This window comes from Heliangelus exortis, chromosome 9 (assembly GCF_036169615.1).
Source record: "Heliangelus exortis chromosome 9, bHelExo1.hap1, whole genome shotgun sequence".
NCBI classification, from domain to species: domain Eukaryota; kingdom Metazoa; phylum Chordata; class Aves; order Apodiformes; family Trochilidae; genus Heliangelus; species Heliangelus exortis.
Genome location: NC_092430.1, coordinates 15,402,169 through 15,430,034, shown reverse-complemented (window position 1 = coordinate 15,430,034; position 27,866 = coordinate 15,402,169). Strand labels below are relative to the sequence as shown.

General features: G+C 45.2%; 1 protein-coding gene across 9 annotated transcripts in view; it reads left to right on the top strand.

Moving 5' to 3' along the window:
* Nucleotides 1-27,866, top strand: part of TP63 (tumor protein p63) — a 165,188-nt gene that overhangs the window by 120,587 nt on the left and 16,735 nt on the right. For 6 of the 9 annotated variants that reach the window (XM_071752321.1, XM_071752326.1, XM_071752323.1 and 3 more), the window contains 6 exons: nt 21,999-22,185; nt 23,854-23,969; nt 24,282-24,391; nt 24,668-24,804; nt 25,815-25,897; nt 26,802-26,938. In XM_071752321.1, coding sequence (XP_071608422.1) covers nt 21,999-22,185; nt 23,854-23,969; nt 24,282-24,391; nt 24,668-24,804; nt 25,815-25,897; nt 26,802-26,938 — 770 coding nt within the window. The remainder of the gene's footprint in view (nt 1-21,998; nt 22,186-23,853; nt 23,970-24,281; nt 24,392-24,667; nt 24,805-25,814; nt 25,898-26,801; nt 26,939-27,866) is intronic. The other 3 variants (XM_071752322.1, XM_071752325.1, XM_071752329.1) reach the window with 1 other exon arrangement.

Here is a 27,866-nt window from a genome sequence, read left to right as displayed (position 1 = left end):
TTTTATGCTTGAGTAAAAGGAGATCTAAGTGCATCAGGTTCCCATTAGAATGTGATTGTGCTTTTTCTCCCTAGTCTCTTTGTCATGTATATTTTGTTTTTATAAGCAGTTATCTTATGTTACTCCTTACAAGCAGCTATACATATTTTTGCAGTGGTTTCCAGAAGATGTCTTGTGATGTGAGCCATCCAGTTTTTTTCGTTTCCTTTTTGAATCCCTGGTTGGTTTAGAAATCCCACCCGGGCAATATAGCCTGCCTGTAAGAACTGCTGTCCTTGTAGAAAGAAGTTTTGCTACATGGTCTCTATGAGACCATTGCCCTTCATGATGACCAGCCCTGCTGTAAGGAACAGCCCGAGCCCCACACAGCTAGTGATGCCTGGGGAGGATGAGAAGGCAAGTAATTTGCAGATTATACCAGTTGGTATCTGCCAGCCCTGTGGAAACACAAAATTTGGGTCTCCTGCCTTGCAGTGGTGTATTCTCTGCTCTTCAAACGTCACACACACAGTGTGGGGCACCCAGCACACTCAGCCTGCAGGGAGAAAGTGCACTTCATGTAGCATGAATGTTTTTCAACTAGAATTTAGCTGTCTGGTTCACTGTGTCTGTGGCTGGTTCCCTCCCAGTATTACGGGAACTCCTTATGGGGTTCCCAGGATCTGCAAGTGAAGAACACTAAGACATTAGAATTAGATATAGGAGAAAGTCATGAGGCGCTGTGTCCTCCACAAGGGCAGAAGATCCCTCTACTGTTCTGTACAAGCAGTTTCTAGTTACACTGGCATTGTGCTGTTTTTTGTTCTTTTTCTCCTCCAGAATGATTTGTCTTAGGGTTTCAGTTACTTTTGGAAAAAAATTCAGAAGAACAGAATTAAGTGCAAGAAATTTTTTTCTGGTTCTTAATGAGAATCTTTTTGTGTGTATGTGGAGAGGAAAAAGTGTTAATTAAACAGAGTTTTCATCAATGCAACTTGCTCAAAAAAGCCCCACCTACTTTCATGAGAAAGGAATAAAAAGAATCATAATCCTGGATTAGGTATCTTTCACTACACTTATATAAAAACAACACCGTGTGAAAAGGGGGAAAATATATATGTACATACACACACACCAAACATACCAATGTGCCTCCAGCAGTATTACCAAAGGAATTAACTTTACAAGAGACAGCCACAGCCTGGAAAGAAGCCATTTTTCAAATAAAAGCTGAATGAGACTTGTGGTTTCTGAGAAGTATGAGAAGGAAGGGTTAAAAAAACATTTACAGATAAGAATAGCTGATGTTAGGAGATGAGCGAACATCTTGAAGTAGGGGAGAGTCACTATTTAAATCACTTTTTTTTTTTTCCCCTCCTGTTAGTTAAAAATTGGCTTCTCCTGAGAATAACATGTAGGATTAATGTAGTACTTTAAATCTTCAAAGTGCTGCACAAACACTACTTCCCTAATCAGCAAACACCTTTGCTTGGTAGGCAAATCAGGAGTGTAGTCGCCATTTTCGAGGAGGGAAACCAAAGCACCAGAAGTGCCAAAATTTCCAAACTAGCAGTTTCTTGGAGTGGTTGATTTTGGTGTTGGTTTTTGTTGTTGTTTTTTGTTTTTTTTTTTGGGGGGGGGGGGAAGGGGGCTGGTTTTTGTTTTTAAATACCCTTTTTCAATTATTTTTTGTGTGTGTGTGTGGTGTTTAGCATGGGGACTGCCTTGAGGCTGTCTTGAGAAAGCTGCTGAGCTCTCCTGGATTTCCCAAGTGCTAAGCATGCAAAGTAGCCCGGCAGAGCTCAAACAAGGCATCGGCCGAGTTGCCTCTTTACCTTTCCAGAGGTCACAGCAAGCTGGGCCAGAAGGGAGGCAACTTGCTCTAGGGCAGGGAGGGTTTCCTAAAAAGCTTTCCCCCATACCATTGAGCTGTTTAACTTAAACTGCATCAGCTGAGCAACGATAGATGTTTCAACCCCACAAAAAAAATTTGTGTTTAAAAAAAATATATACTTGTGTATATACTTGTGACTGTTGAAATTAGTTTTGGGTCAATGTTTTCAGGTAGGCTGATGCAAGAGGTGCTGCTTACCTTGCAGACAAAGACTGCCCTTGGGTATGATCATTCCTTTCTTTAGGTCAGTTGAAATATCTGTTGTCAAAGGTCTTATTTCCCTGAAAACTTGATGCAGAACAAGCAGCAGTTTGGCATTGTGCTGGAGCAAGCAGGATTGTGTGTGTTGAATTGATAGTGCTCTGTGTGCTGAGGGTTCAGGCCCCAGTGCTTGGCAGGCCCTATGCTATGAAGAAATGTCCTACTTTGCTTTAAAAAAAAATAAAAAAAAGTGTCCTGAGTAGTGATGGCTTCAGTGTAGAAAGAGCATGAACTTTATTATGCAATGGAAATCTTTTCATGAGGTTTTGCTATGTGCAGGTGTGTCAGATTTGTTATTGTAAACACAATAGGATAGTTACCCAAACAAGAGCTTAGATCTTCTTGCAAATAGACCTGAGTATTGATACAAACTTTATCATTTCCAGCTGTTAAAGATAACACTCAAACACTTCAGCTAAACTCTTTGGAGCCACAGGAAAAGAGTACTATTTCTACCTCATTTATTCATATGGATTCTATGAGAGGTTTGGGGTTTTTTTTTTTAGAGCTAAAAAAAGGAGTGCTTTTTGATCTGCTGACATGTTAGCTGCTGAAATTCAGCTACATTCAGCTTTACAGAAAGCTGAAAAATGCACCAGAGGAAAAATAGGAAAGCAGCACTTGAAGGCTGACCTGTCTTTCCTGAACAAATGAGACAGGACTTCGGTGTAAGTTTTCTGGCTCTGTTACCTGTGATGGTCATGGTGCCTGACAGTGCCCTCCCCTGAAAGTAGAAGGGAAGGGAGTGTCCCTGCAGGGGCTGCTGCTTGGGGCTCACCTTACTGTCTGTGGTGGCCCTGGGGAGCACCAGGCTTTCCCCCATGGGTGATGGCCCTGGAGATGCCCTGCTAGGGAGCAGCATTGACCAGCAGCAGATTTGGCTCTGAGCCCATCCCCAGAGCTGCTTCTGCACTGGGATTTAGATGTAATCTGGGAAAGGTTGTGCAAGTCATTCCCTCTGCCTCTGTTCTTCCTCTTTCCCCCTCCCCATATACCCACCCTCAAACCTGAGAGTGTGTCACCATGATCCCTTGTTGTAAAGCACTTATACACCCTATGTGAAATGCCTTGGGGGAGAGCTGGGGACTGCTGCTCGCTGTGCACCCCATATCACTAGTCCTAACTTTCAGGCCTCTTATTTAGATTTATTTACAGGACACTGAAGACTCTTCACAAAATAACTTCTGAAGGAACCTAAGTGTATCTCCAGGCTAAAGCTTGAAACTGCCTGGGTGCTGATTGGATTATTGCTTCCCCTGCCTTGAGATCTTGAGCTTTACCAGTGCCAGGCCCACCAGCTATGAAAAATTACTGATTCACAGGCAGTTTGAGGGCTGTGGGTGAGGGAAAGCCTCTTGCTGTTCGGTAGCCAGAGCACAATGCTGCATCAGCACTGCTACATTCGCTGCAGTGCCGATCCCCTGCAAACTCATTCTGCTGTGTGTTGGGGCTTATTAGGTCAACTCCTTGAGCTGTGGCTGGGAGCTGACTTGCTCCTGACCTTGCAACGGGGGAGTGGAATGAGCCCAGGTTTGCTATCAAACCTGCACGCAGAGCTTCTGGGACACCCTCCTTGAAATACAGGGCTGGAAGGGGTTCCTGTGGGGAAGGGGTGGAAGCGGAGATGCTGGGCTTGGTGCCCAGCCTGGAGGGTGTTCGCAGGGCAGGCAGCACACCCGCTCCCTTTGTATTTGAGTGTCAGCATCACCATGGGTGGGAGAAAAAGTCTTCCAGTGAGATATTTGCTGGATGGCTAAGCACTGGGTGACACCTGTTCATTAATCAGTGAGGTGGTGGCTGGTTTGGCGATGAGTTCCTTGTCTCCTATCTCTTCAGTTGCAAACATTGCTCATACTTAGTCACTTATTTTTTTTTTTGACCCATCCTTGGTGGGTTCTTGTAGGTGTATGAGGAAAGGGACCTTGACAGAAGACTGTGCATTTCTAGATATCCTGCTAAAATCTTTTACAGGACTGGCACCCATAAAGGAAGTGGTGAGATCCCTAGGAAGCCTTCAGAAGGGTCATCATCATCATCATCATGAGTTCTGTAAAGCTAGACAAAGCGCATAGTGATTGTTTTGCAACACAGTTTCTCTAAGGAATTAATACATTTAACCTTTATTTGGCATCCCTTTTGTGCACTGACTGTTCAGTCATTTTTGCCAGTTTTCTTTTGCCTCTTCCAGAGGGCTATGGAAGTTGGAGTCTTTCTGGGTTTCTTTTTCAGCAGACTGATCTCTGCACAATAGAAATGGGGAGACCCAGGTTGCTCTGGTGCTGGTGGCATTCAAAGGCAGCCCTGAGGCACAGGCTCTGGCCTATGATAAGAGCAGCTCCATGGATAAACCAGGTTCCAGGTTGAGTTTGCAGGGACATGTGCTGGAAGAAAACCGTTTTCATGCTGCATGTCTGATGTTGCAAGTAGAAAAGTTCTCTGATGCTGTTAGTCACCCTGCCGATGGCAATCTCTGTGATGGGGATATTTTTTTTCCAATACTCTAAAATTCTGATGTGTGTTTTGCAGCTTATTTCGGAGGAGCTTCCTAAACACAGGACTCGTGGGCTCTTAAGTCAGGTGGCTTGGAAGCATTTTAAGGGATGATAAAACACGTGGCCAAGATTAACTCAGTTGGTTAGTGATTGGGAATGACTAACCTGTAACCACTTCCTTGTCCCCTGTTCAGGTCTGAGCTGTTGCCAACCACCCCATTTGCCACTGAAAGTAAAACTCCTGGGGTGCACCTTTCCCTGGACCCCTAGGATCAGGCTGCATCTTCAGTGTGACCCCAGCATGACCTGCTGGCTGGGGAAGTCAGCAGTTCCCTTGCTCCCAGGAGAAGCAGGGCTGAGCATGCAGGATCTCCAGCTCCATACAATGTGCTGCCTTCAGACTGCCTGGCATGGCTTGGCAAGGGTGTAACAGTTCGCTCAGCTTTTTTTTATTATCATTTTTTTTCCACTGGCCATACCAATATGATTACACCTTCGAGGGATCATCTGCCCCTAAAGCTTAATTAAGGAGCTCTTGTCTGACTCGTCACTGACTCACCTGCCACTGTATGAGCTCATGTCTGACTTGTGTTAGGAAGATAGTGAAATATGTCAGGCTTTTCTGAAATATAGCAGGTTTTTTGTTTTATTGCACCCCTGATATTACTGTTGGCTGCTGCAGAGGTGAACAGAAAGATGAGTGCCCCAACTTGGTTACATTTATCTAAACTTAGTCACTTACCTCTTTGAGCCTTGAAAAACCAGATGGGGTTTTGCTTGCACAGCTGTAGGTATGTTAGAGTTAATAAAAAAAAATTAAAATTAAATAACCTTTGAGTTTTGGCTTCAGGCAAAGTAGGTGAAATGATGTGTTTTGGAGATGAATGCTCTTGCAGGAGGCAAGATGTAGCTTGCAGGAGAACATCTGCAACCAATCCATTCTATATGAGATGGGGCCAAGACTTGTTTGTATCTCAGTACCTGTTCAAACATGTTGTAGCATAGCAAAAAGAGGTTTTGAATGCATTGAGGAAGGGTGGGTAAGAAGGAAAAGAGACATCAAGCTGAATGTTTGCTTAATAGCTTTGATTTCTTCATTAAACTTTTAAGAACTTTAATAATTTGATTAGCTGTTTTCAGATCACTGCAGAATTTTTTTTTTCCTTAAAAGAAAATAGAAGAAAGCCCTACTCATCTTAGTGCTGCAAAACGAGCTTGCTTGCTGGCCTGGAGCAAATCTGGTAACCGTTTGCTACCTTTGCGTACCCACCCTGAGGACTGTCAGTGGAAGGATGTTCTGTAACACATGGATCAAAGAGTGCAGAGATTCAGTTACTAGGCTGACTGCCTGGACACCCGAATGCAGCTTCCTAGTCAAGTGCTCCCTGCCAGCTACTCTCATCCTCTTTGTTCTGTAAGAACTGAACATCATAGATGGAACATCTAGCAGCTGCAGTTGGGAGAGCTCGTTTCCCTGCCTTTAACTGTGCACTTGAAATGCCTCTTTCTCAAGGACTGTGGCAGCAAAGAACAGTTATATGACTCAGGGAGAAGCTGAAGTGTTGAGGTTGGTAATAGAGGTTCTCGTGTTGAGGTTCTCATATCACCATACTGATGGTTTGATGGTTTTCATCATCATTCTGATCTCTGCAGTTCTCTTTTTTTTTTTTTTTTTTTTTTTTTTTTTTTAAGTCACCCCTCTGAGATGCACACCCAGCTGTGTTTCTGGTCTGCACGTACAATGAATGTGAATTTTGAACATGCAGGCTGTGTGTGACTGGGATCTGTTGTCAGTGGCATGTAGCAAGTGTTGCTCAGATATTTTTCCTTGTCTTATTGGATTCCTTGCTGAGGGGAACTGATATACTCCGAATAAGGTTGAGAATGTGGTCACAGTACCTCTAAAATTCTACCAGAGAAAAGGAGCATGCATTCAAAGTGCTCTGTTGAGTGCATCTACATGGATGGGGTTGTAATCTGGGTGGTATCTTGCCGGTACTTGAAAGCAGCTAGCTAAATTTATTTATTGCTGTTGTTTTAATTTTTTTCTGTTGCCTTGCACTAAATCCTGCTGTGACATTGATAAAAGTGCTTGCTTAAGCAAGGCAGCCCTGGTCATGCTCTAAAGTTCTTCGAGGCCCCAACGCACAAGCGAATTAAGGAACTGCAAGATGCAGAAATGCCTGTCCTCTGCCTTTTGATGTAGACAGGGCTCTTCCAGTGTGCATTTGCTCATCAGACTGAGGTTACTCTTCCTCAGGTGTTTGCATGCCTTTGTCAAGTGACTCTTAGTGTTGTTGTTCACCTGTGTTCCCTGGCTGGCTACCAGGAAGGCCTCCTACAGCTTGTCCGTGCTCAGCAGGTGGACACCCATGCCAGCGATAGCCGCAGGCCCCATGCCACACTGCATGAGCTTGCCAGGCTGCTCCTAGAAAGAGAACTGCTGTGTCTGCGTGGTGCTGCAGCAATGGGTCAGGTTTGTTAGCTCTGGAACATTGCCAACTTCAGCAGAGCAGTCTGGGGGCTGTGCAGAGATGGCCTGGCTGTGTCTGAAACCCTTTCTAATGCATGTCATGTGCTGGTTGCTTTTGCCTTGTCATGCAAGGAACATCCTGATCTAGAGAGGCAGTCAGGGCTGCCTTCAGCTGCAGATTGTACCTCCCTCACCAGGGCTTCAGGCAAGAGGGCAGTCCTCTTGTCTTTCCATGAGTTTGCTGTGCTGGAGCGTGTGAAAAGCTCCATGTGTAATTCAAGTTGCCTAAATGGGTCTCTGTCCTGATGTTCTGGTGACTCACGTCCTCTTCCTTTTATGCCTTCAGAGCTATGTTGCTGTGACAGCTCCTGGAGCAGGAGCAGAGCTCATCTCTGAAGAAGTCTTTTGGAGAGAGCTTCCAAAATGTTTGGATATCTGGGGGTTTGCCTACTTGCTTTGAATGTGCCATCCCAAAGTGATCAAGGAGGGTAGCCAAAGCAACGTGGTGTGGGTGACACTCTTACTCAAACATTGGCTTCTCTATCCAGTTTTATGCCACTCAGTGCAAACATTGTCTTGTCCCAAGATTCCTCCAGTCTCCCCTGTACCACATACTGAAACCTCTGGTCACCCTTTCTCTGAAATGCGCAATGTAACGATGCCTTCCAAACTGCTACTGCGATGTGAAAGTGGATCCTTCTTGCTTTTGCAAGTACTTTTCTAGGAGCTTGCTCTGGAGAAGCAGGACATGGAGAACCATGCATCAGCCTGTGTGGGAATGGGATGGGGGTGTTGGTTTGTTTTGGTTTTTTCCCCTTGGCTACATGAGAAGCTAAAACCTGTAACCTACAGGAGTTGGAAGCTCCATGCAGAAAATTAGCTTAGGTTGGTAGAAGAGTTGAGATCGCATTTTTCTTGGCTAATTAAAGGATTAAAGTTGCAGAGATTTAGTGTGAACTGTCAGTGTGCTACAGAAGAGAGCCTTTGATGGTTGAATCCGACTTGAGATTAAACAAATTGCATTTAAATAAGAAATATGTGGCAACAGTTACAGTCTAGCTGGGCCTCTATCCTTTACCGTCCTTCAGGGTCAGGTAGCTGGTGGCTAGGGATTGTCCTCCCTCATCAGCTTGCTTCTTCCCAGCTGTCTCCCTCTGGATTGTTTCAATCTGTTCCCTCCATGCTTTGTAGAACTGGGCTTCTTTCCTTTCATCCTGTGCTTTGCGCAGTAGAGTCTGGGATCACCTTACATGATGGTGATCCTGCTGCCTGTCATAACAGTAGTGGGGCTGCATCCCTGTGGTGTATTTTGTCATATCTCTAATCCTGTTTAGGGGTGTGTTGCAGTCTTGGATTTTTTTTTTGCATTCTGGCAACTTGTGCGACTGGAAAGCTGAATATTTTTTCCCTTGGACTCCTTTCTGTTGCTCAGTTGTGAAGCTCGTGGATACAAGAATGTCTTTTGAACGGTGTCTGCCTTGACATAGCGGTGACTGATAAAATCCCAAAGGGATGGTTAGCTGTCAGTGATCTGCTTCTGCAGGTTCAGAGTCAGCTTGCTGTGCTGCAGAGTGGTTGTCTTCAACAGGCTACACTTGCAAATTACTTGGCAGTGTTGGTCCCAACCCTTCCCCCGGGTTCTTGTTTGGATAGTATTAAATTCAGAGCTGCGAAGGGCCTGTTTTGAAGTCTTACTCTTGATAGTATTTCCAATGCTGCAAGCACGTGAGATTCATGTCAGCTATCTGAGGACAGAGCTTGCTTTCTTGCGAGGGTAGGAATTCTTCTGTACACCATTGTGCAGGGCAACAGCACGTTCTGTTCATGGAGGCTTTGTGCCTTCCTCTGATGCATCATGTATGAGCTGTAAGGAAAACAGGAGCACAGACTAGTGTGAGCCAATAACAATTCTGATGTTGTAACTCTTGTTTTGTTCAATTTTGTTTTATTTCTTTTTAGGGAGGAGGGTTCTTGCCTCTGATTACCTTCAACCTATGTAAGATTGTGAGGAGTTTTTTGTTGGCCTTTTTTGTTGGGAAGATGGTGGAAATCGGGAAATAATTCAAACTGGTGAAAAATATGTTGGGATTCCAAAATTGCTCAAAAACAAGGCATTACTTACTAATTGGGTGTGGTTAGTTGGGAAATCTGACTTTAAAATGATGTTTCCCAGGGGACTATTCCTATTCTCATTGTTATCCAGTAACAAAGACAGCTTTTTATTTGGGAAAGCATTCTTGCTTTCACTGGGATAGATCTTTTCACAAAGCATCTGTGACTTGGTCTTCAAAGCTTGGAGTTTGCAAATGGAGTAGTTCAGAGGTAGCAAGGTCTGCATGGAGATGGCTGTTTTGTGTTTCTCTTGGAAAGCCATCTTCAGATTACAGTCATGTGGATTTGCATCTAAATCCACATTCATTCCTGTTACTTTTCCAGTTAGGTTATGCAAATGGTATGATTACCTTTCAGTTACCAAGTGAAATTAATTGCTAGGTATTGAGAGACTTGCTGTAATATGTTTCCAATAACTTATAGAACTGTAACTATGTCATGGAGCGTTTGGGAAATTATTCCTTATGCGTTTGCCTAGCAGGCTTGTAGATTGACCTGTAAAGTGCATCCAGGTCCATGAAAGCTTTATGTATTTGGACATTCTTGCTGAAATTACAACGCAACCCAAGAATTGGCTAAACCAGGTGTGGACTATGCTGTGTTCAAGCCTTCTACTTCTTATATGACTTATTACTGCACATCTTTCTTTGGCTTGCATGCCAACTGTGGTGTGTTTTTCCATTTTCTCTTGGGGGCATAGGATATGCAAGGCAGAAGATTTTTACTTCTAGAAGAGAGATATAAAGGACTGCTGCTAACATTTCCTAAACTCATTGCAAACCATCCTTCCTTTCTAAGTGTTTCTCTGCAGAATGTCTGTCTTCCCTTAGTCACCACAGTTGAGTAGCTTCAGGGCTACCGGTGAGCATGAGAAAACCTGGAGGAAAATGCCAATATTCCTGGAATAGGCTTGTTCCTTTTCATAGCAGAGATGTCACAGCATTGACCTCACTGGCTGCCTGGAGGTGAGGTGCTGCATTCTGGAGCTGGGGATGTCTGGACAGCCTGATGGCTGCATCAGCAGCACAGCTACATTCCTCAGCGTGGCTCTTGACAAGCTGTTTCCCACGGGACATAGGAAAATCAAGGTCCTAGTTCAGTAAGGCACTTGAGCAAGTGCATAACCTCTAGCACGTGAATATTCCCTGTGAAATCTATTGGGTTCTGTTGGAGTCAGCAAGACTGCTCCCATCCTTAAAGGTTGGCATCTGCTTAAACACCTTGCTGAATCATGTCTTGACTTTGAAAGTAGGCTCAGGAGAAACCACATCAGTTGACTCAAGCACTGTACTTAGCTAAGTTAGTGGGGATGGAAGAAGAGGGCTGGGAGAGAGGAGAATTTGGGTAAAATACAGATCCTAGAACCTTGCAAATCTAGTGGCTGAGTTCTTGTCTGACTTTCTCACTGTCCATCCTCAAAGCTTAATTGTCTGCATAAAGGTTTGACTTAGTCACCCTTCAACCTAAGTATGCTGGAGCTGCTGTCATGCTTTATTGATCTAGTTTAGATCTGAATTACTACATCTTTATGTTCTTGGTAAAACTATGACTTACTCAGTTAGGGGTGATTTTTGTGTTTCCTAATCCTTATTCTTTCTCTGTGACTCAGAATAAGACTATGGCCTTGTTGGGTCAGTAAATCCAGAAAACAGAGGTGTGTTTGCAGAAATGGTTTGGTTCCGTTTGGATTCCCTGTCTTCTAGTAGGAGGAGAGAGACCTTATCAGATGGTCTTCAGAGGAAGAAAATGTGTCCCTGCTGGTGTCTGCATGTTAGTTTGTTGCCTCTCTCACCAGCTAGTCTGTCCTGGCCAGAAAAGCTTTGCTGGCTTTTCGCTTTAATTATCAATGAAATGCTCTGCAAGCAGGAGAACAATATTTGCATAGATGTAATTCTGGAAATTGAGCGTAATGTGATCAGGAAATGGGACAGGCCTTGGCTGTTATCATGGAAGAGACTTGCTGGTACCTGCACTTTATTTCAAATGTAATAAGATCTGACTCAGGAAAGTTTCCTGAACGTTAATAGAGAAAACTCAGTGCCCTTTTGGCAAGAGGCTCACACTAACCTTTCTGCACAAGAACAAAAGAGATTTCTTGCAAATTCGTAAATCTGTTCTGAAAGAGCTGCCCACAGTCTGGTCATGGTTTAGAGAGGAATGGTCTCCCTCAGAGCAGAAAGGCAGGGGCGTGTGTGTGTGTGTGTGTGTGTGTGTGTGTGTGTGTGTGTGTGTGTGTGTGTTCAGGACTTTCTTTTTCTGAGATAGAAGCCAAGGAACAAGGAGCTTGTGTGCAATGCCAGTGAAATCTCAGCGGGAAGACATGATGCTACTTGCAAGGTATGCACAAGACAAGACCAGAGGCGCCGCAGTGCTTGATTACTGTCAAGGGCTCAGTTGGAACTTGCCTTTGCTCTTTGGCCTGCAGCATTTATGTAGAAATTGAGGACGCTGCTGCTTGCTTCCAAAGCTTTGCCTTGATGGGTCCTGCCCACATCTTAGGTGGGAAGGAAAGGGGGGGGGGGTTGGAGTCTATGAAGTAAAAAGGAAAATTACTCATCTTAGTGATGCATTTCCCTGGCACTGTCGCACTGAGAGCCTGTCAGATTTAATACTTTGTCTTTCCTCCCATCGCCTCTCATAGGTGTGATTAATACTTTATTAGAAGAAAAAAGTGGAGAGGTGTCTATACAATCCCTCAGGTGGAATAATAGGGGGAGAGGTGGGCAGAGAGGAGAGCTGAATAGGAGAGAAAGGGGTTTACTTTTTTCCATCAGAGCCATTTGTCTTTGTCGAGAGCACAAATATAAAAGAGCGCTTCTTGACTGACTTGGCTGGTGGCTCCTTATTCTATCAGACCATTCAATTTCATGACTGAGACCCTTGATTTCTTGGTTAGCTGCCAGCCCTGCTCCATAGGGTGCAGTTGCCAGTTCTCCACTTGAGGGCCAGTGAGGGAGCAGTCCTGTACTTGGTAGCAGCATGACATAGTGGTAGGCATGCCCAGAAAACACCCACTTGCTCATCAGCCTGCTAGAAGTGCTTAGCCTATTATAGAGGCAGAGTGTCTTGCTCTGCTCAGGGAAGATCTAAAGTGTTTTAGTCATGGATTTTAGTGTAGGTAATAAAATCTATGTTTCACTGGAGGGGGGAGGGGGGTCTTAGATGTTTCCCTGTTTTCTAGTCTGACTGGTCTGTGGTCAGATATCTCACACTTGCTCTGTCAGACCTGTGTCTTTGGATGGAAACTTTGGATGAATCGAAGAGTTAGAGAGGGCTGCTGTGAAGGTGTCTGTATCACCATCTAAGTAGGCAGGAGTGTTCAGCCAGACCTGTCAGCTTTCCCTCTGGATGAATGTTGCTGGAAACTGTCCCCTTTGAAATAGATCTAGCATCTCTTGTTTGCATTGAACAGTACTGTCTGGAGATGTCCAGCAGTTCATGTCAGTACTGCAGTCACTGGCAGGAGGTTTGTTGCTGGGCCATTTGGAATGAGTAGGAAAGCTGATCCTCCATGTGGATTATGGGGTACTGAAAGAGGGATCTGTGATAGCCTTGTATACAAGGTAAAATGGGTAATAGAAGTCTTACTGTGTCTTCACTATCACTTTAGGAAAGCAAGGAAAATACAATTAATAGCTAAGTGAACTTCTCTGGGGCTTATATGTCCTTTAAGTAGACTCAACTGAATCTAAACTCTAAAAAGTCAGAGGGAATAGGAAATAAAATATATCTGAGCAAAAGGTGTTACATATGAAGGATCAGAAGATGTAAAACCTAGTTTTAGCTTTGATTTGCTTGATATTTCTCTCCTGTAGCTCCCCATCAGAGTGAGAGCATGCAAAGACGACCAGCTTCATTGCCCATCAGTGATCCAGCTAGGAAGATAGGATCACATCTGACACATTCTTTTACCCTCACAGAACATTGACCCTGTGGCATTTTGCAAGGAGGTCAGCCCTTTGGTATGAGCCAGAATTTGAGTGGAAATCCATTGCTATTTACCTAAGTGTCCTGCTTTCCACAGTGTTGAATAGCTGGTGCAGTCTGTGGCAGAGTGCTTGATACCTCCAGGTCTGACTGTGCCCCTAAGTTGCAAGCTTAGGATGTTGCTGATTGAAAGGGCTACATTGCCAGAACAACTTCATTGTGTTCTTGGTTTGTTGTCTTCTTGTCCAACTTGGCTTCTTTCTGCTGTAACAGATGCTGTACTAACAACTCATTTACTTTCCTTTGAGATACCCACAAAATTCTTTTATTTGCAGATGAAGCAACTAAAAAGCATTTTGGATCTAGGTCTTAATGTCTGGCATTTCCTTGTCCCCTGCTTCCTCCCCTTGATCTCCAGCTGATGTGGAGCTGTCTGAACCTGTGTTTGTATCCCAAATTGTTGAGGACCCAAAGCCTATGTCTGCTTGGTAATGGGCTACAGGGCTTGATCTGCTTGTCTGACCTCCTACAGCTGATGTGTGTTGATGAAACCAGGGTGAATTTGGTGGGAGCAGACTTACTTTGGAAAGCTTTAGGTTTTTTGCATTACTGTTTGCTTTATTTTAATTGAGCATACACAGAAACAGTCAGTAGGGACAATCTCTGTGTGCTGCTGGGATTCTTCCCTCCTTACAGGTGAGTTCATCACCCTTTGACTTTCAGTAGAGGACAAAAATGACTGAGAGGTACACTGGAAGTTGGTGTCTGATTACTCCAGACAGTGTTTCCTCTCGCTGGTTGGAGTTTTTGGAGTTTGGCTGGTAGGATGGAGCATGCTGGAACATGTGAACTTGAAATAAGTGAGATCTGTGAGGCTAATAGGAAGCAAACAGCAGCCTTCCTCTTTGGCTTAACCTAGGACAGATGATAGTGAGTGAGAGGGTTTAATAGCCTATGCCAGGGTAGGAGAAGGTTTGCAATGGCCAGCCTCAGCTTTACTTAAAACAGTCCATGAGGAAAAGAGGTTCTGGTGCTCAATACCTGAAGCACATGAGTCAGGGAGCAGTATGTGGTAGAGTGGGTTTTTTGTCAGGAGCCTGAATGTGTTCTTTTCAGTTAATTTCTGGAGTCTTAGAAGAATATTCTGTTTTCCTTTAAAATAAAAGTTGAGTCAGACCTTTTGGTTAGGTTACTGTGACCATTTCTAGCTGGTGTGACACTTGGTGTTGTTATAATCAGCCTGGTTTCATGTAAGCAAACACACGTGGTCACATATGGACTGTACACTTGCATTACTTACAAGCGGGTGTGTGTTTTTTACATAGATGCAAACACTTGCACCTTCTGTATAGCATTTTGTGTGCAGCAGATTCCCCTCTTGCTAGGAGTGTGTGAGGCAGCCTGGTGCCTTTGAATATAGTGGAGACAAGTTGTGAAAGGAGGGAAGAAATGTGATAAAGTTACTCATGGAGCTTCTTCTTCATTTGCTGTAATGATTAAAAATCTTGATGTTGAGTTTTATTGGCTCACTAATAAATGTTCAGTAATTGAACCAGAGGTTTTTCAAGCCAATTTCAACTGTTTTAGCCTAACTTCATAATCTCCACTCTATTCTGCCAAATTTTTAACGCCTTGTAGCCTTTAGGTGAGTTTGGGTAGCGTGAGAGTGGACTTTCTACAGTGTATATTTCTTAGTGTGGTAATAGAGCAAAAATTGAGTCTGCAAGAAAGCATTTGAGACCATACCTCAGATTTGGGGTAATAATATAAAATAAATGGTCTGGGTGGAAGCTACTTCATTCAGTGAAAATTCCTATGTTATTTTGTAACATGGGTTCTCACCATCAGTGGGTTCTTACCGTGACCCCATGGTCTTGTTCAGCACTGGCTCAGCTTTGGCTTTCAGCACGTTCACTCTGGTGTGGTATCATCATGTCACTTGCAAAATTTTCACACAAGCAGAGTGTGAGTTGGGCTCACAGTGTGAGATCATTGTATTGCAGGAGTCTTACGGGCTTGGTTTTTAAAAAAAAAGTAAAGTAGATTACCAAAGGAGGAGAACTTAACTAGCAAAATCAAATAGTAAAACTTTCCTTTACAGCCATCACTTTGTATCAAAAAGTGTGAGTAAAATAATTCCCAGCTTGCCTCTGAAGTTTTCCATCAGGGTTGTTTTGGGTTTTTTTCTCCTGGAACAGGATACTTTTCAGTTAAATTTTTTTTTTTTTTTTTTTTTTTTTGGTAATTGTTATAATTTTAAAAAGTGTATTCAAGCCAAACCTCAAGTGGTCTTCACTTGTTGATGAAATATGAATGTAGTTATGAAATTGAAATGTAAAAGCCTTTCAAATTTAGAACTGTTTCACAGTGTAGAAGTAGAATGGGAAAATATCAGTCTTTCTTCTGTTATTATTGTGGCTTTGCTGGCAGTGTTAGGTAGGATTATTCTGAAAACAGATACAGTATATCCTGATCAAGATAATTTAAAATTAAAATCCGTGGGGAGCCTCAAGTGAGATGCTGAAATATTGTCTCATGAACAAATTATCTCATTTTCCTAAAGATGAGAGAGTTGAGTGGATGGTCCAAACACAATTTTGGGGGAATTTTAGGGAGTCTCCTACAGAATGATCATGTGTTCATGTCCCTGTGCACACTCTTCTCTGCCTGCTGCAGCACTGTCCTGTGTGATGGGATGTGCAGCTGGAGATGGACATTTGCAGAGTGGTGCTTGGGGACTGGGCAGGAGTGAAATGCAGAGGAAATCATGGGGGTTTGTACGTGGAGGAGGCACACAGAGCTAGCTCTTTACTCCATGGCGAATAGGTGGTTGTGTACGCAGCCCTACATCTGCCAGCAGGGAAAAAAGCCTGCTTTTTTGTCCTTCTGCATTGCACAACAGCACAATGCGAGAGCTGTACCAGCTCAGCCAGGTGCAAGGGGCTGTTTTCAGTCCTTTGGTGGGCAGCACCATGTGTCCCAAGTCCCTGCCCATGGGCTAAGCCCCATGGTTGGCCACAGCCGGTGGGGAGAGGGCAAGGGGGGCTGCACACAAGGAGGGGATCCGTCACACCAGGCACCATCCTGCCAAATCCTTATCCGCAGGCTATGTTTCTCCTTTCTCCTCCCTGCCACCCCTCCCCTTCCCTGTTTACCTAAGCAGGTCAACATACATATATTTTTTCTTAGTTTTTTTTTTTTTTCACAAAGCTATCCAAGCACCAGCTGCCGTCGGCCTCTGGTCCAGCGGTGGGAGCGGTGCCAGCCCCAGGGCAGCGTGAAGCTGCCCCGACACGCTCCTCCACACTTCTTCCTTTTCCTCCTGTGGTTTTCACGGCACTGGCACTGCCTGTCCCCACGAAGCCTGTGGGTCACATCCCCCCTTCCACCGTCCCCTCCGCGCCGCCGGCCGGGGGGATGCGGGGCCCACCTGCCTGATGTCAACATCTCGGAGGGTGAGGCTGAGGAGGAATGTGCCGCTCCCAGCCCGGCGCAGGTAATTAATCCCTGCGACTGACAGGTGGCAACAGGCGGCCTTTGGCTGCGGCTCCTGGGGAAAAGTGCTCGGAGGAAGGATTTTAATAGCTCGTCAGCACCCTTGGTGCGCGCCTGGAGAGGCACATGGCAGCAGGGATGGGGAGAGGGCAGAGGAACTCGAGGAGAAAATGATATTGAAGTCTCTGCCACAGTGGACGCCCTTGGGTGAATCACTGCCATTCCCCAAGGGGATGACATGGTTTTTCCTTTGCTTCGGGTCTGGGAGATGTGGGCGCAGCCCTTGTGGCCTCTGGCTTCTGGCTTCCCTGCCCATCATATGGTGGCTTCCCTTTCAGGTGGGGGATTCTTACTGGTGTGGTGGGCTGCAAGTCTGGGGGTTGTTGTCAGGTGTGGTGGATCTGTAGGCACATTGGGACTCATGAGTGCTGGACCCGTCTCTCTTGCCTGTGGTTTGAAAGTCTGCTACATCTTCTAGGACCAAGTGGTTTGCTTTTCTCTGGAGCCTCATAAGACAGATAACCTCAAACTGGAGCTGCAACAATTCAGCTAGTAAGGTGTTAGGGTTAAGGTTACGCTTAGGGGGAGATTACATCTGGTAGGAGACATCCATGTTCACAGTGCCCCCAGTACAGCTCTTCTTGGGCTTGTGTGTCCTCTGGTTACACGTCAGTTCCTAGGGGCATGTGTGCATATGCTGACATATGTATGCTGCCCCCTTAGCTGTTTTTTATGAATGAAAAGTTAAATCACTGTTCATCAAAATTCCACTTTCTTTCCACTGCCCTTTTTTTTTTCCTAAGGGGATAAACGTTATGCAGGTTTGGTTTTTTTTTTCCCCCTTATTTCTTTGCAACTACTTGTTCTCATCTGCAAACTCTTTGGTGCAAGTAAAATGTTGCTCTCCCACTCTTCTAACCTGTTCTTTTTTCCCCTTTTGGAGTTAGATAGGTGAGAAGGCAAAGCTGACAGCTTAGAAAACAACAAATAAAAATGAATCTAGTGTTTAAGCAAGTTGAACTAAAACATGGCTTCTTGAAAGCATTTTGCAAAAGATGTGAAAGACCTGTTGATCTGAGCAGAAGGGACTTGGGGAGCTGTCATGCTGTAAGCCAGCCTCTGGGATCACCTTCAAGTTGACATCCATCAGCATTCACAGAGCTGGCTGAACCTGGTTTTCTTTAAAGACTTAGGGGCCATAATCCCTCGGCTAGATCAGATGGTAAGACTCATGTTAGAGGTAGATTTCCAAAGTAGTTCTTGGGGGATTTCACTGCATCAGAGTTTTGCAGTTTTAGTCAGGGGAGCTAAATGCTTGATGAAAAGCCATTGCAGCTTGTATTGCACTCAGCACTTACTTCCAGGAGTCTTCTGTCCTCTCTAGCAAAAACCTCTCCACTTGAAAGGTGAAAAGTGGTGATTTTCTTTTTTCCTCCTTTAAAGCCTTTGTTGACACACCTTCAGGAGAAGGGGCTTGCTGAGAAATCAGACAGGTGTTGCCTGATGGTAGCTGGCGTGTGTGTATTGTGATACTGAATTACCAGCCATGGTGCCAAGAGTGGGTAATACAGTATGTCTGCACGGGCAGGTGGGGAGGGCAGGGCTGCAGGCACTGGAATGTTTTCTTCTTTCCTTTTAAAACATATTATTAAGCAAAAAACTAAATTCACTCTTGTTCTTAGCAGTCTCTTGAAGTATGCTTATTTGGGCATGACTTGCAGCACTTGAACCCCAAAGAAAAGTCTGGGCCAAAGCTCTTTCCTCTCCTTCTTGAACAGGTAGCAAGTCACCAGGCTCCACTCTTTGTTTTGAGTAACTTTCTGGTCAATACGTCTGGTAGAAGTGTGTTCACATTCTTCAGGCAGTTGGTGCAGCTCTTGTTCCTGCTGCTAGATCATGACTACTGTCATTACACTAAAGGGCAGTCTTGTTGATTGGGTCAGGCTCCTTTTTTGTGTTTCTGCTCCTAATGAATTTAGTATTCCTACACTAGCAAGTGATGGAAGTGTGTTGATTAATAGTCCTGCCCTGAATTTCTGCAAATTACTGTTCTCATGTTCTTATCCCTCTTACAGCGACAGTCTTGTCAGTTCCCGTAGCCAAATGGTGGGCAGGATGACTGTGTCTTTCAGTGAGATGGGGATGAGAGGGACAACCCTTGCTTGCAGATACTCTCTGAATGCCCTGACATCTCCTGCGTTGAATTTTTTTTTCTGATGTTTATTTGCTTTGAAATCTATATGCAATATCCTGTGTTGCTTCATGGATGTAGCAATTATCACCAATCCAGTACGAAGTCACTGTGACCTAGTTGTTCATATCTATTTATGCCAATAGATGTCTGAGTGTCAGGTTACCTGTGATTGCAGCAAAGTTGGCAGGGTGGGAAACTCAAGCCCCTTACTGTCTGACAGCAGGTACCCCGTGGACAGATTTACACCGGTGTTAAATGATCGGTCACTTGGCAATTGCATGCTCACAGGTGCCTGTGCCTGAGGTAGATGTGAAACCATGGCACTGTGCCATGGCCCTGAGCCCTGTGAAGTGCCCATGAGGCTTGTCCTCCTCTTGCAAACAGGTGACAAAAAGGCTAGGCAGCCCTCCTGTCTCGTCCACCTCTACTGGGTGCTGCTGCTGCTGCTTGCCTCCCCATCCCCAGGCCATGCTGTGAAGCAGAGGTGAGCACCCTCCTGGTCAGCCTCCCTCTCTGACGTGCCAAGTTCAAGATACTGACCAGAGCTTAGAGTTACTGAGTCTGCCCTGTGTTTTGGGGACACATATGTATATTTGTTGAGCAGGCTTGTTCATCATAACCCATTAGCCCTTGACTACTTTCTGTGAATTTAAGCTGCAAGTCTGATACCTTCTATCTGACAATTGCTGTGCTGAGGGGGTGGACGAGGAGCAGATCCCTTCCTTTTATTGACTGAGGGTCTACATCATTTGACCTGGAGCCTCAGTATTCATGTTGGTGTTGGGCAGCTCTTCCATCCTTCTGAAAGCAGTAATTTTACTTCCCCCAACCCCCGGTCTTATAACCCCAGCATTCTGGCTTTGAAGGCATTATACATACAATTACAGTCAACACCAACCCTTCTGATCCGTGACCAAGGGGTGTGTATCCCTTTCCATTTGTTCAATTCTCCGGATGCCAGCAGACACTGGACACATCAGCTCCTGGCATGTGCTGTGCCCTCACTGCCTCATCGCACTTCCATATTTATGCTTTCATTTCGGCCCATCGCCTTTGGGTGCCCAATTTCTTTTCACTTCAATGATGTCAAGGCATCCAGGTGATTAGCTGGCTTTTTGAGATTTTTGAGGCTTTCTGTCCTTGAAACCCTCACAATGCTATTAATGAACTGTTGAAGGAAACGATGCTTTCTAAATTTTCTTCCACTTTCAAATAAAAGTGATTCTTTTCCTGTCTCTCGATGAAAAGACAACATAGTGAGCTCACTCTTGCCTTCAGTAAGGAATTACTTTTTAATTAAAAAACAATAAGGAATTTCAGGTAAAAAGATGTATGATATAAATCACCATCTAGATCTGTTTCGCAACTTTTTTTTGTAATTGTTTGGCATGTTTCCCATTTCCGCGGGCAGGGTAAATCCTTTGTGGGTTTAATCTCTAGCCTGCAGGCACGTAAAATGCATTGCACAATTTGGCCTTTGCATTTTAAAGATTTTTTTTTTTGTTACTTTAACTCCCATAGCATCAACTCTGCCATATAGCAATGTAGCATAGATTGAGGAGGGGAGGGATTGGCTTGGCTTATTTTTAATCCTTCTCTCCTTCTCGGTATCTTTCTCCCAACTTTGTTTTTTCCTATGTTTGCAATGCGTACACTTTGAAATGCAAATAATCCCTGAATATCACTAGCTAATCCTTCTGTTGCCATGTCGCCTGCCACCCACTCCAGCGTGTGCTGGCTCTTCCCATCCCGGCAGGGTGGATGGCCAAGTTGTGCTCTCAACCTGTATGAACCTGTCGGTGCTCTGTTCGAACAGTTGGGACTGAGGCTGTATTGGCCATGGCTGCTGGAGATGTTTTTTGAGAAAACAACCACCTTGGGGCTTTCGCTTTTCTTTTTCTGCAAGAACCAAAGAGATGGAAGTGGGGAAATGCCAGCAATTCCTGTGGGTTACGTGGTTAGAGTTACTGGGAGAGCCCTGCACTCATGAATGGCTGAATACCAGGAGAAAACTGAATGCCCCTGGAGTAGGGTACTGATGAAAGCTGCCATATTTTGGAAGAACCTGGAACAGCAGAAGAGACTGCAGAGTCTCCTTCATGGGGGACAGCCAGAAAAATGGGTTCAGGTTATATTGTACTGAACCATATAAGAGTTTCAGTGCAACAGTTCCTGCTAAGCACGTGCCCTGATTTCAGTGAGGGTTTTTGAACAGAAACCAGTGAGTTCAGCCCATGCCTTGATGTTTTGCTGAGTAAAGGTTTCCAGCTGTGAGCACATGACAGGAAAAATCTGCACCAGGGTTACTGCTTTTGTGGGGAACATCTTAAAAGAGGGAATCTAAAATGCTCCAAATTAGTACGGTGAATGAGAGCATCTTGCTCTGCTGCGGGTATTCATTTAATGATCATAACCTCTGTTTTGGAATCAGCTACTGGGTCATGCTCTAGGTCTCACCATGGACCTGGTGTTTGGGCTGTTCAGCTCTTCTGAGTTCTTCTTAAAAAAAGAATTTTTTTTTTTTTTTTTTATCTCTTGTGGACATAACTCTCTTGAGTTTAGAAGTGTGGAGAGTGCTACTAACATGGTCAGCAGAGATGTGAGATGCTTTAAAAAGATGATTGAAACATCAGATTTGGTACAACTGCCAGATTGGTCAGGGATTTGCTTTCAAGTATGGTTCAATCCTAAGGTTCATGTTTTTATTTCATCCCTCTGCAAAAGTATGAGGGCTTGTTACAAAACAGGATCAAACATTTATGTGTGTGTTTTCCAGGATTACCAGGGTGTTGTGAAAAGAATAGTGTCCATTTTGTTAGGTGGATAATGTGTGTCCTTTGGAAGAGACAGGGTGTGTGTCCAAGAGAAATAAAGACACTTTGTTCTTGTAAAAGCAGTGCACTATAACTGAACTTACACTATTCTATGATTTTTGCCTTTGGGAAAGCCAGGATGTAGAGCTATACTCTAATATTCTAAAACAGAAAGGTATTCTAAAACAGAGGGTTTTTGTTACTTTTCTGGAAGCCTGGCTGTTGTGTGGACAAATGCAATGCAGATGAAGTAGCTGATGCATTCAGCTATCCGTGCAAACCCATCTCCATCCATTCTTGCACATTCCCACCTCTAGCTGAACATCCTGACTCTCTCTTGCTCTTTTTCCCCATCCAGTATTCCACTGAACTGAAAAAGCTGTACTGCCAGATTGCCAAGACATGTCCCATCCAGATCAAAGTGATGACCCCACCACCTCAGGGAGCTGTCATCAGAGCTATGCCAGTCTACAAGAAAGCTGAACATGTCACCGAAGTGGTCAAACGCTGCCCAAACCACGAGCTGAGCCGGGAGTTCAACGAGGGTAAGGAAGGTTGGGCTTTGCTGGCAGTCCCTCTCCAAAGCTGCTTGGCTGATGAGTGGCCAGTGCTGGGATTTGGCAGCAGCTTCACAGCAAACCCACTGGAAGCAGACCTCACTGCAGTGTCTTGTGCAGAATTTTATTTCCCCTGCTTAGCAGGAAGCTCCATACTATACTCTAGCTGTCCCTGTACAAGCATGTCCTCGGGAAGAAAGCACTGAAATAAACCTCATGCCTGCCCATGTTGGATGGATGTCTGTCCCCATGGCAGGGCAGTGCCCTTCTGGCAGCTTTTCCCTGCTCTGCTGTTGTTCCTGCAATGAGAAGCAGCTGTTCTTCTGCTCAGGAATGAGCTTCCACGTTGCTGGGGCAGGGATCTTGTAACAGGATGCAATATCATCTCCAGTCCTTAATCCCAGCCTCAGAGACGGAGGGGCTGTTTATCTCCAGCAGGATAATACTAAGTGCCAGCATCAACTGTAGGCAACCTTCCTGTACACTTAACACTATCAGTTCAGTATTGATGTTTTAATCTGCTATTTGCTTCTCCACATGTTAGTGAAGTTGCAGCTGCTTTATAAATGTCCTGGGGTTTTCTGCAAATTCATGGGCTGGGCTCTCTTTGGCCATGGCTGCTGAAGTTCACATAAGTTCAGCTGAGCATCTGTTTTGCTCTATGTACATTATTTATCTCCTACTGTAAAAAAACCAAAACAAAACAAACCCACAACCAAAACAGCTGGTGTCAGCAGGATGTCTCAGGGGCCTGAATCCCTTTGCTGGTTACAGTGCAGTTAGGCAAGCCCAAAAATAAGCAAGGACTTGCAAGCATCAAATCAGTCGAGTGCTTTTCTGATGGAACTGGATTTTTGAGGTTTGACACCTGTTCAGTGATGGAGTTTTAAGAAAGGAAAAAAACAAACCAAAACATAAAACTAAACTCTTATTAACTATTTTTTTCCTGTATTTAAGTAAGTAATGAATAGTTCAAAACAAAACATTCTTTGCATGAACCCATAATGGGCCTCTCCAGAATTTAGTTGTATGTTGTAGAAACACTGAAGAAAATTTGCAAAAAGGAAACTATTTTTTTAAATTAATGGAAAGCGGACTAGAAACAAATAGGATCATGTTCCCTTCTGCTGTTGCTCTGAGCAAGCATGGTTTCCAGGCTGACCATTATTTAAATGTATGTTTCTCCTGTTCCTTAAATCTTTTTTAACATCTTAGGATCAAGACTGATGAGAGGTATAGTAGTGGATGGGGAAAAGAGTGGGGTTTGAGACTTGAAGGAAATTTCATTGTGTACACATCAAGGGAGGGAGAGAAAGGCTTCCAGCTGCTGTGAAAATCCACGTGGAGTTATCTGCTCAAAGAGTTGCTGTGAACTGCCATTCAGGTGGCCTTGGGGCTCGCTTAGTGTGGGATCTTGGGGAGTCCCTATTCAGGTTCTCTCACGAGTGTCCAACATGAGCTTGAGAAAAGTCTGCGATGTCTTTCATGTCTAGCAGTGGGCAGAAGGGAAGCTTTAAGGGCTGGGAGGAACGTGTGCTCTGATAGGCCTCTGGGGCCAGGTGTCGGGGTTTCCCTTGGTAGAAGATCTTGATACCTTGTGCATGAGCTTGGTTGACTGAACAGTGTCTCTTGCTTTTTGCCTCTTTGCCCTTGCAGGGCAGATTGCACCTCCCAGCCACCTCATCAGAGTGGAAGGGAACAGTCATGCCCAGTATGTAGAAGACCCCATCACTGGGAGGCAGAGTGTACTGGTCCCCTACGAGCCACCTCAGGTACGTTGTGAGCTCAGGGGTGGTGGCATCCCAGCACGCAAAAGAGAGGAGGGGGGGGGGGGGGCGTGTAACCCCAGTCAAAGGAGACTGAACCTTGTCCTTTTCCTGTCCCCATCACAATCTCTTCTTCCTCTTTTAAACACCTTTTTTATCCCTTCAGAGCAGGAATTCTTCTTTTAAGATAGCCTTGCGGTGGGGCCTGTTTTATGCTAGTGTGACTGTAGCACAGCTGTGGGAGTACAAAAGGAGAGCCTGGAAAAAGCAGACTTTCCACCTGCCATCTCTCCTGCTCATCCTTTCTGTCTTACCCAGGTTGGTACGGAGTTCACAACTGTCTTGTACAACTTCATGTGTAACAGTAGCTGCGTGGGAGGGATGAACCGTCGCCCGATCCTCATCATCGTGACACTGGAAACCAGAGAGTAAGTAATGCATCACGAGTGCAGAGGTTTGCTTGTGAGGTGGCCTTCTGGCTCCTCTTCCATTTAGGGCAGCGTTGCAAGGTCTTCAGGGACAATTTGATACAAGGGAACATAAAATACTTGTTAATCTTTGCTGCTGGAAGTTGCCTAGTGTCTGGGTTTTCCTGACTGAGAAATAGGAGGTTTGGGTCTGTCTGTGCATAGTCAGGTGTGAAGTGGAGAGATGCTGCTGACCTGCCCTCCATCTGATGTTTCCTCTTTCCCCTCTCTTCCCAGTGGGCAAGTCTTGGGCCGCCGGTGCTTTGAAGCCCGCATTTGCGCTTGCCCAGGCAGAGATCGCAAAGCAGACGAGGACAGCATCCGCAAGCAGCAAGTTTCTGACAGCACAAAGAATGGTGATGGTACGAAGCGCCGTAAGTAGCTGGCAGAGCTGGGCAGATTGCAGACTGTGCTGCCACCGGGTGCAGGTGTTACCCCCACGCTTGTGCCACAGAGACGAACTGGTGCTGTGCATAAGCTTGCAGGCAAGGAGGGCATTAAACATCAGTTCTCCTAGGCTCGATCAGCCTGAAAAATGAGCTGGTGTTCACAGAACAGTACTGGACAGTCTGGGTTTGTGGGCTCCCTTGCGGCTCTGCCTGTGTTAGATTAGCCCCACCAGCAGTGGCTTGAGGAAGGTGTTTACTTGCCACCCTCAAGGTATATGGTTGGGGCTCTAACCGCTTTTTGAATGTTTATGGCTTGTTTGGGACCGTGCTGCTGTTCTCTCCTCCTTACAGTCATTGTCTCTTGCTGTGGCATGTGACTTTCAGCCACAGGGGTCGAGGCTGAGACTGCACATAAACCCTGCTGTATATCAGAAGTGCTCTGGCAAGGGGTCTCTCCCTGTGCTCCAGAGTGCAGCACACTCACCAGACATGCAAAATGTGGAAACTCTGCTTTGGTTTCCCACATACGTTCAGTGAAGGCGCTAGGCAGCACTGCAAGGCAGGAGGTTTTAACAGGAGGCAGGTTGGAGGGTAGCTTTGTTTCCAAAATGGATTCTGCATGCTCCTTCCCTGTCATCTCGCCTTCGTGGTTCACTGATCCACCAACAGCTTGTGAGCACTGTAATAAGCAAGCTTGCAGTCTTCCCTGCAAAGAGCCAGTGCATGTTCTAGGTACAGCTTGCTGGGGTTTTGCCATATACCCTGTGCTCCTTGGCTGTTGTCCTTCCCCAGGTAGTATGGCCACCCAGCATTTGTATTACAGAGCCAGGAGCTGCAAGCACAGTTCTGGAGCAGCTCAGGCAAGAGACCCTTTCAGAGCACTGCAGACTTGAGCTGGCCATGGACTTCATCCACTTTTTTCTTTTTCTTCCCCTTTTTTTGTTTGTTTTTTTGGTCTTTTTTGTAATGGGATGCTCTTGGGATTTCTCTTCCAGCTTTTCGACAAGGAACTCATGGCATACAGATGACATCTATCAAAAAGAGACGTTCTCCAGATGATGAGCTCTTATACCTGCCTGTGAGTCCTATCTTTGCATTTACCTGTGTTCAGCATCTTGGTGACTTGAGGCAAGTTAGCTGTTCACCTAGACCTCAGAGAGAACTGAGGATGAGATGTAAAATATTTTTTCTTCTATTCCCCAGATCTACCTATTTTAAATATATATGCCCCCAAAAAAGAAAAAAAAAAGAAACTGTCAGCTTCTGACTGAGAGTTTCTTGTTCAAGACATAGAAGAATGTCCAAGGGGATCTGTCTGTCCTGGGATTGTCTGGGAGACCAGTCTGGGTTTCCTCCTGTCATTTCTGGGCATTTCTCTAGAGAAAATGGATATTGTTTTTCTGATGAAGGTAGATGTTCCTGTGGCATTTGATATGTATTACTATCGTTCTGAAGCAGTAGAAGTGAAATACACTTTATGTGTAGGATCAGAAAGGGCAAGAACTATCTGTAAGTGGCCGTTTAGCTCCTTCCCCTGGAACCACATTTAGCTGAATAAATCACAAACCAAGGTGTGTTCAGAGAAGCAGGGAGATCCAAACCCAGCACCCAGATTCAAGTACTCTTTTTCCTCAAGGCATGTAAGCTTCGGCACCAGATCTGCTAACATCTGGGGCAGGTAAAGATGTTTTCTGTCTAACAGATCGGAACTGCCCAGTGAAGTAGTGGACTCTCCGTCCCTGGAGATGAGTCTCTAGACTCTTTAGAGTCTCTAAAAAGAGACTGGATGTGGCACTCAGTGCCATGGTCTAGCAACCGCAGTGGTGGGTCAAGGGTTGGACTTGATGATCTCTGAGGTCCCTTCCAACCCAGCCAATTCTATGATTCTATGACTTTATCTAAAACTTGCTGAGATAGTTGTCACTCTAGATGCAGTCCTGTAAAGCTTTTCTTTTCTTCCTTTTCCTTCTCCTATGGTCCAGGTGAGGGGACGGGAGACGTATGAAATGCTGCTAAAGATCAAAGAATCCCTGGAACTTATGCAGTACCTTCCCCAGCACACAATTGAGACCTACCGGCAGCAGCAGCAGCAACAGCACCAGCACTTGCTCCAGAAGCAGTGAGTATAAGTGTGCTTGCAGAGACCTTTGCAGCAAGGATGGTGTGAAGGAGGAGAGAGGAGAGAGACACAGAAGGCTTCTGCACAATTGTTTGTAGGGATATGGTGCTCAGCTAAGGGCCAAGCATTCACAGGGTACTTCTTAGCAAAATCCTTTACAACAGCAGAGCTACTTGTTAACCCCCTAGTCAGAGCCAGTAGAAAGTGATGCCAGAAGTTCAGCCAAAGCTAACTTTCTGGACCAGAACATGAGAAATTACGAGTTTGAGGTTGAGATTTCATTACCTCTGCAGTGGGGCAGAGTAGTCCTTCTTTCTGACTTCTTGCAAGGTTCCACTGTAGTCTTCCATCCCACACAATTCACTTTTTGGCTTTGGAGAGTGGAGGAGGACAGGCTCAGTGCCTTGCTTTTAACTTCCAGCTACTGTCCAAGGCATAGCAAGGCAGTGCTGTGGAATTGCCTCCAGACAGAAATCCAATGCATATGCATTCCAGAGCTGGGAAGCACAGGGTGAGTGTGTACCTCTCTGTTCTGCTCCATGGGAAAAACAGTGAATGTGGAGCCATCTCCACACCTTCTCCAGGGTGCCCACCTGAGCATCCTGCCAAGAGTATGTGGAGCCAGGACCGTGCTCAGCCCCCACTATTGCACCCCTCTGGTATGGCTGGAGAGCTGGTGTCTCAGTGGGTATAAATGGTTCCTCAGCTAGGGAAGTGGGAAGTCTTGGCACAAGGATACAACATGCAGGAGTTGCTTTGTGACCAGTGGGCTCTTCAAAGAGATTCTACATGTGCACTTTTCAAGTGGTTTTTAAAAGCTGCTCTTTGTCAGTGACTCTCCATGTTGCTCATGAGAACCTTCTACCCGGGCAGACGTAGTCCCTATCTGAACTTGGCTGCCAGGGCTGCGCCAGGATTACTTTGGGTA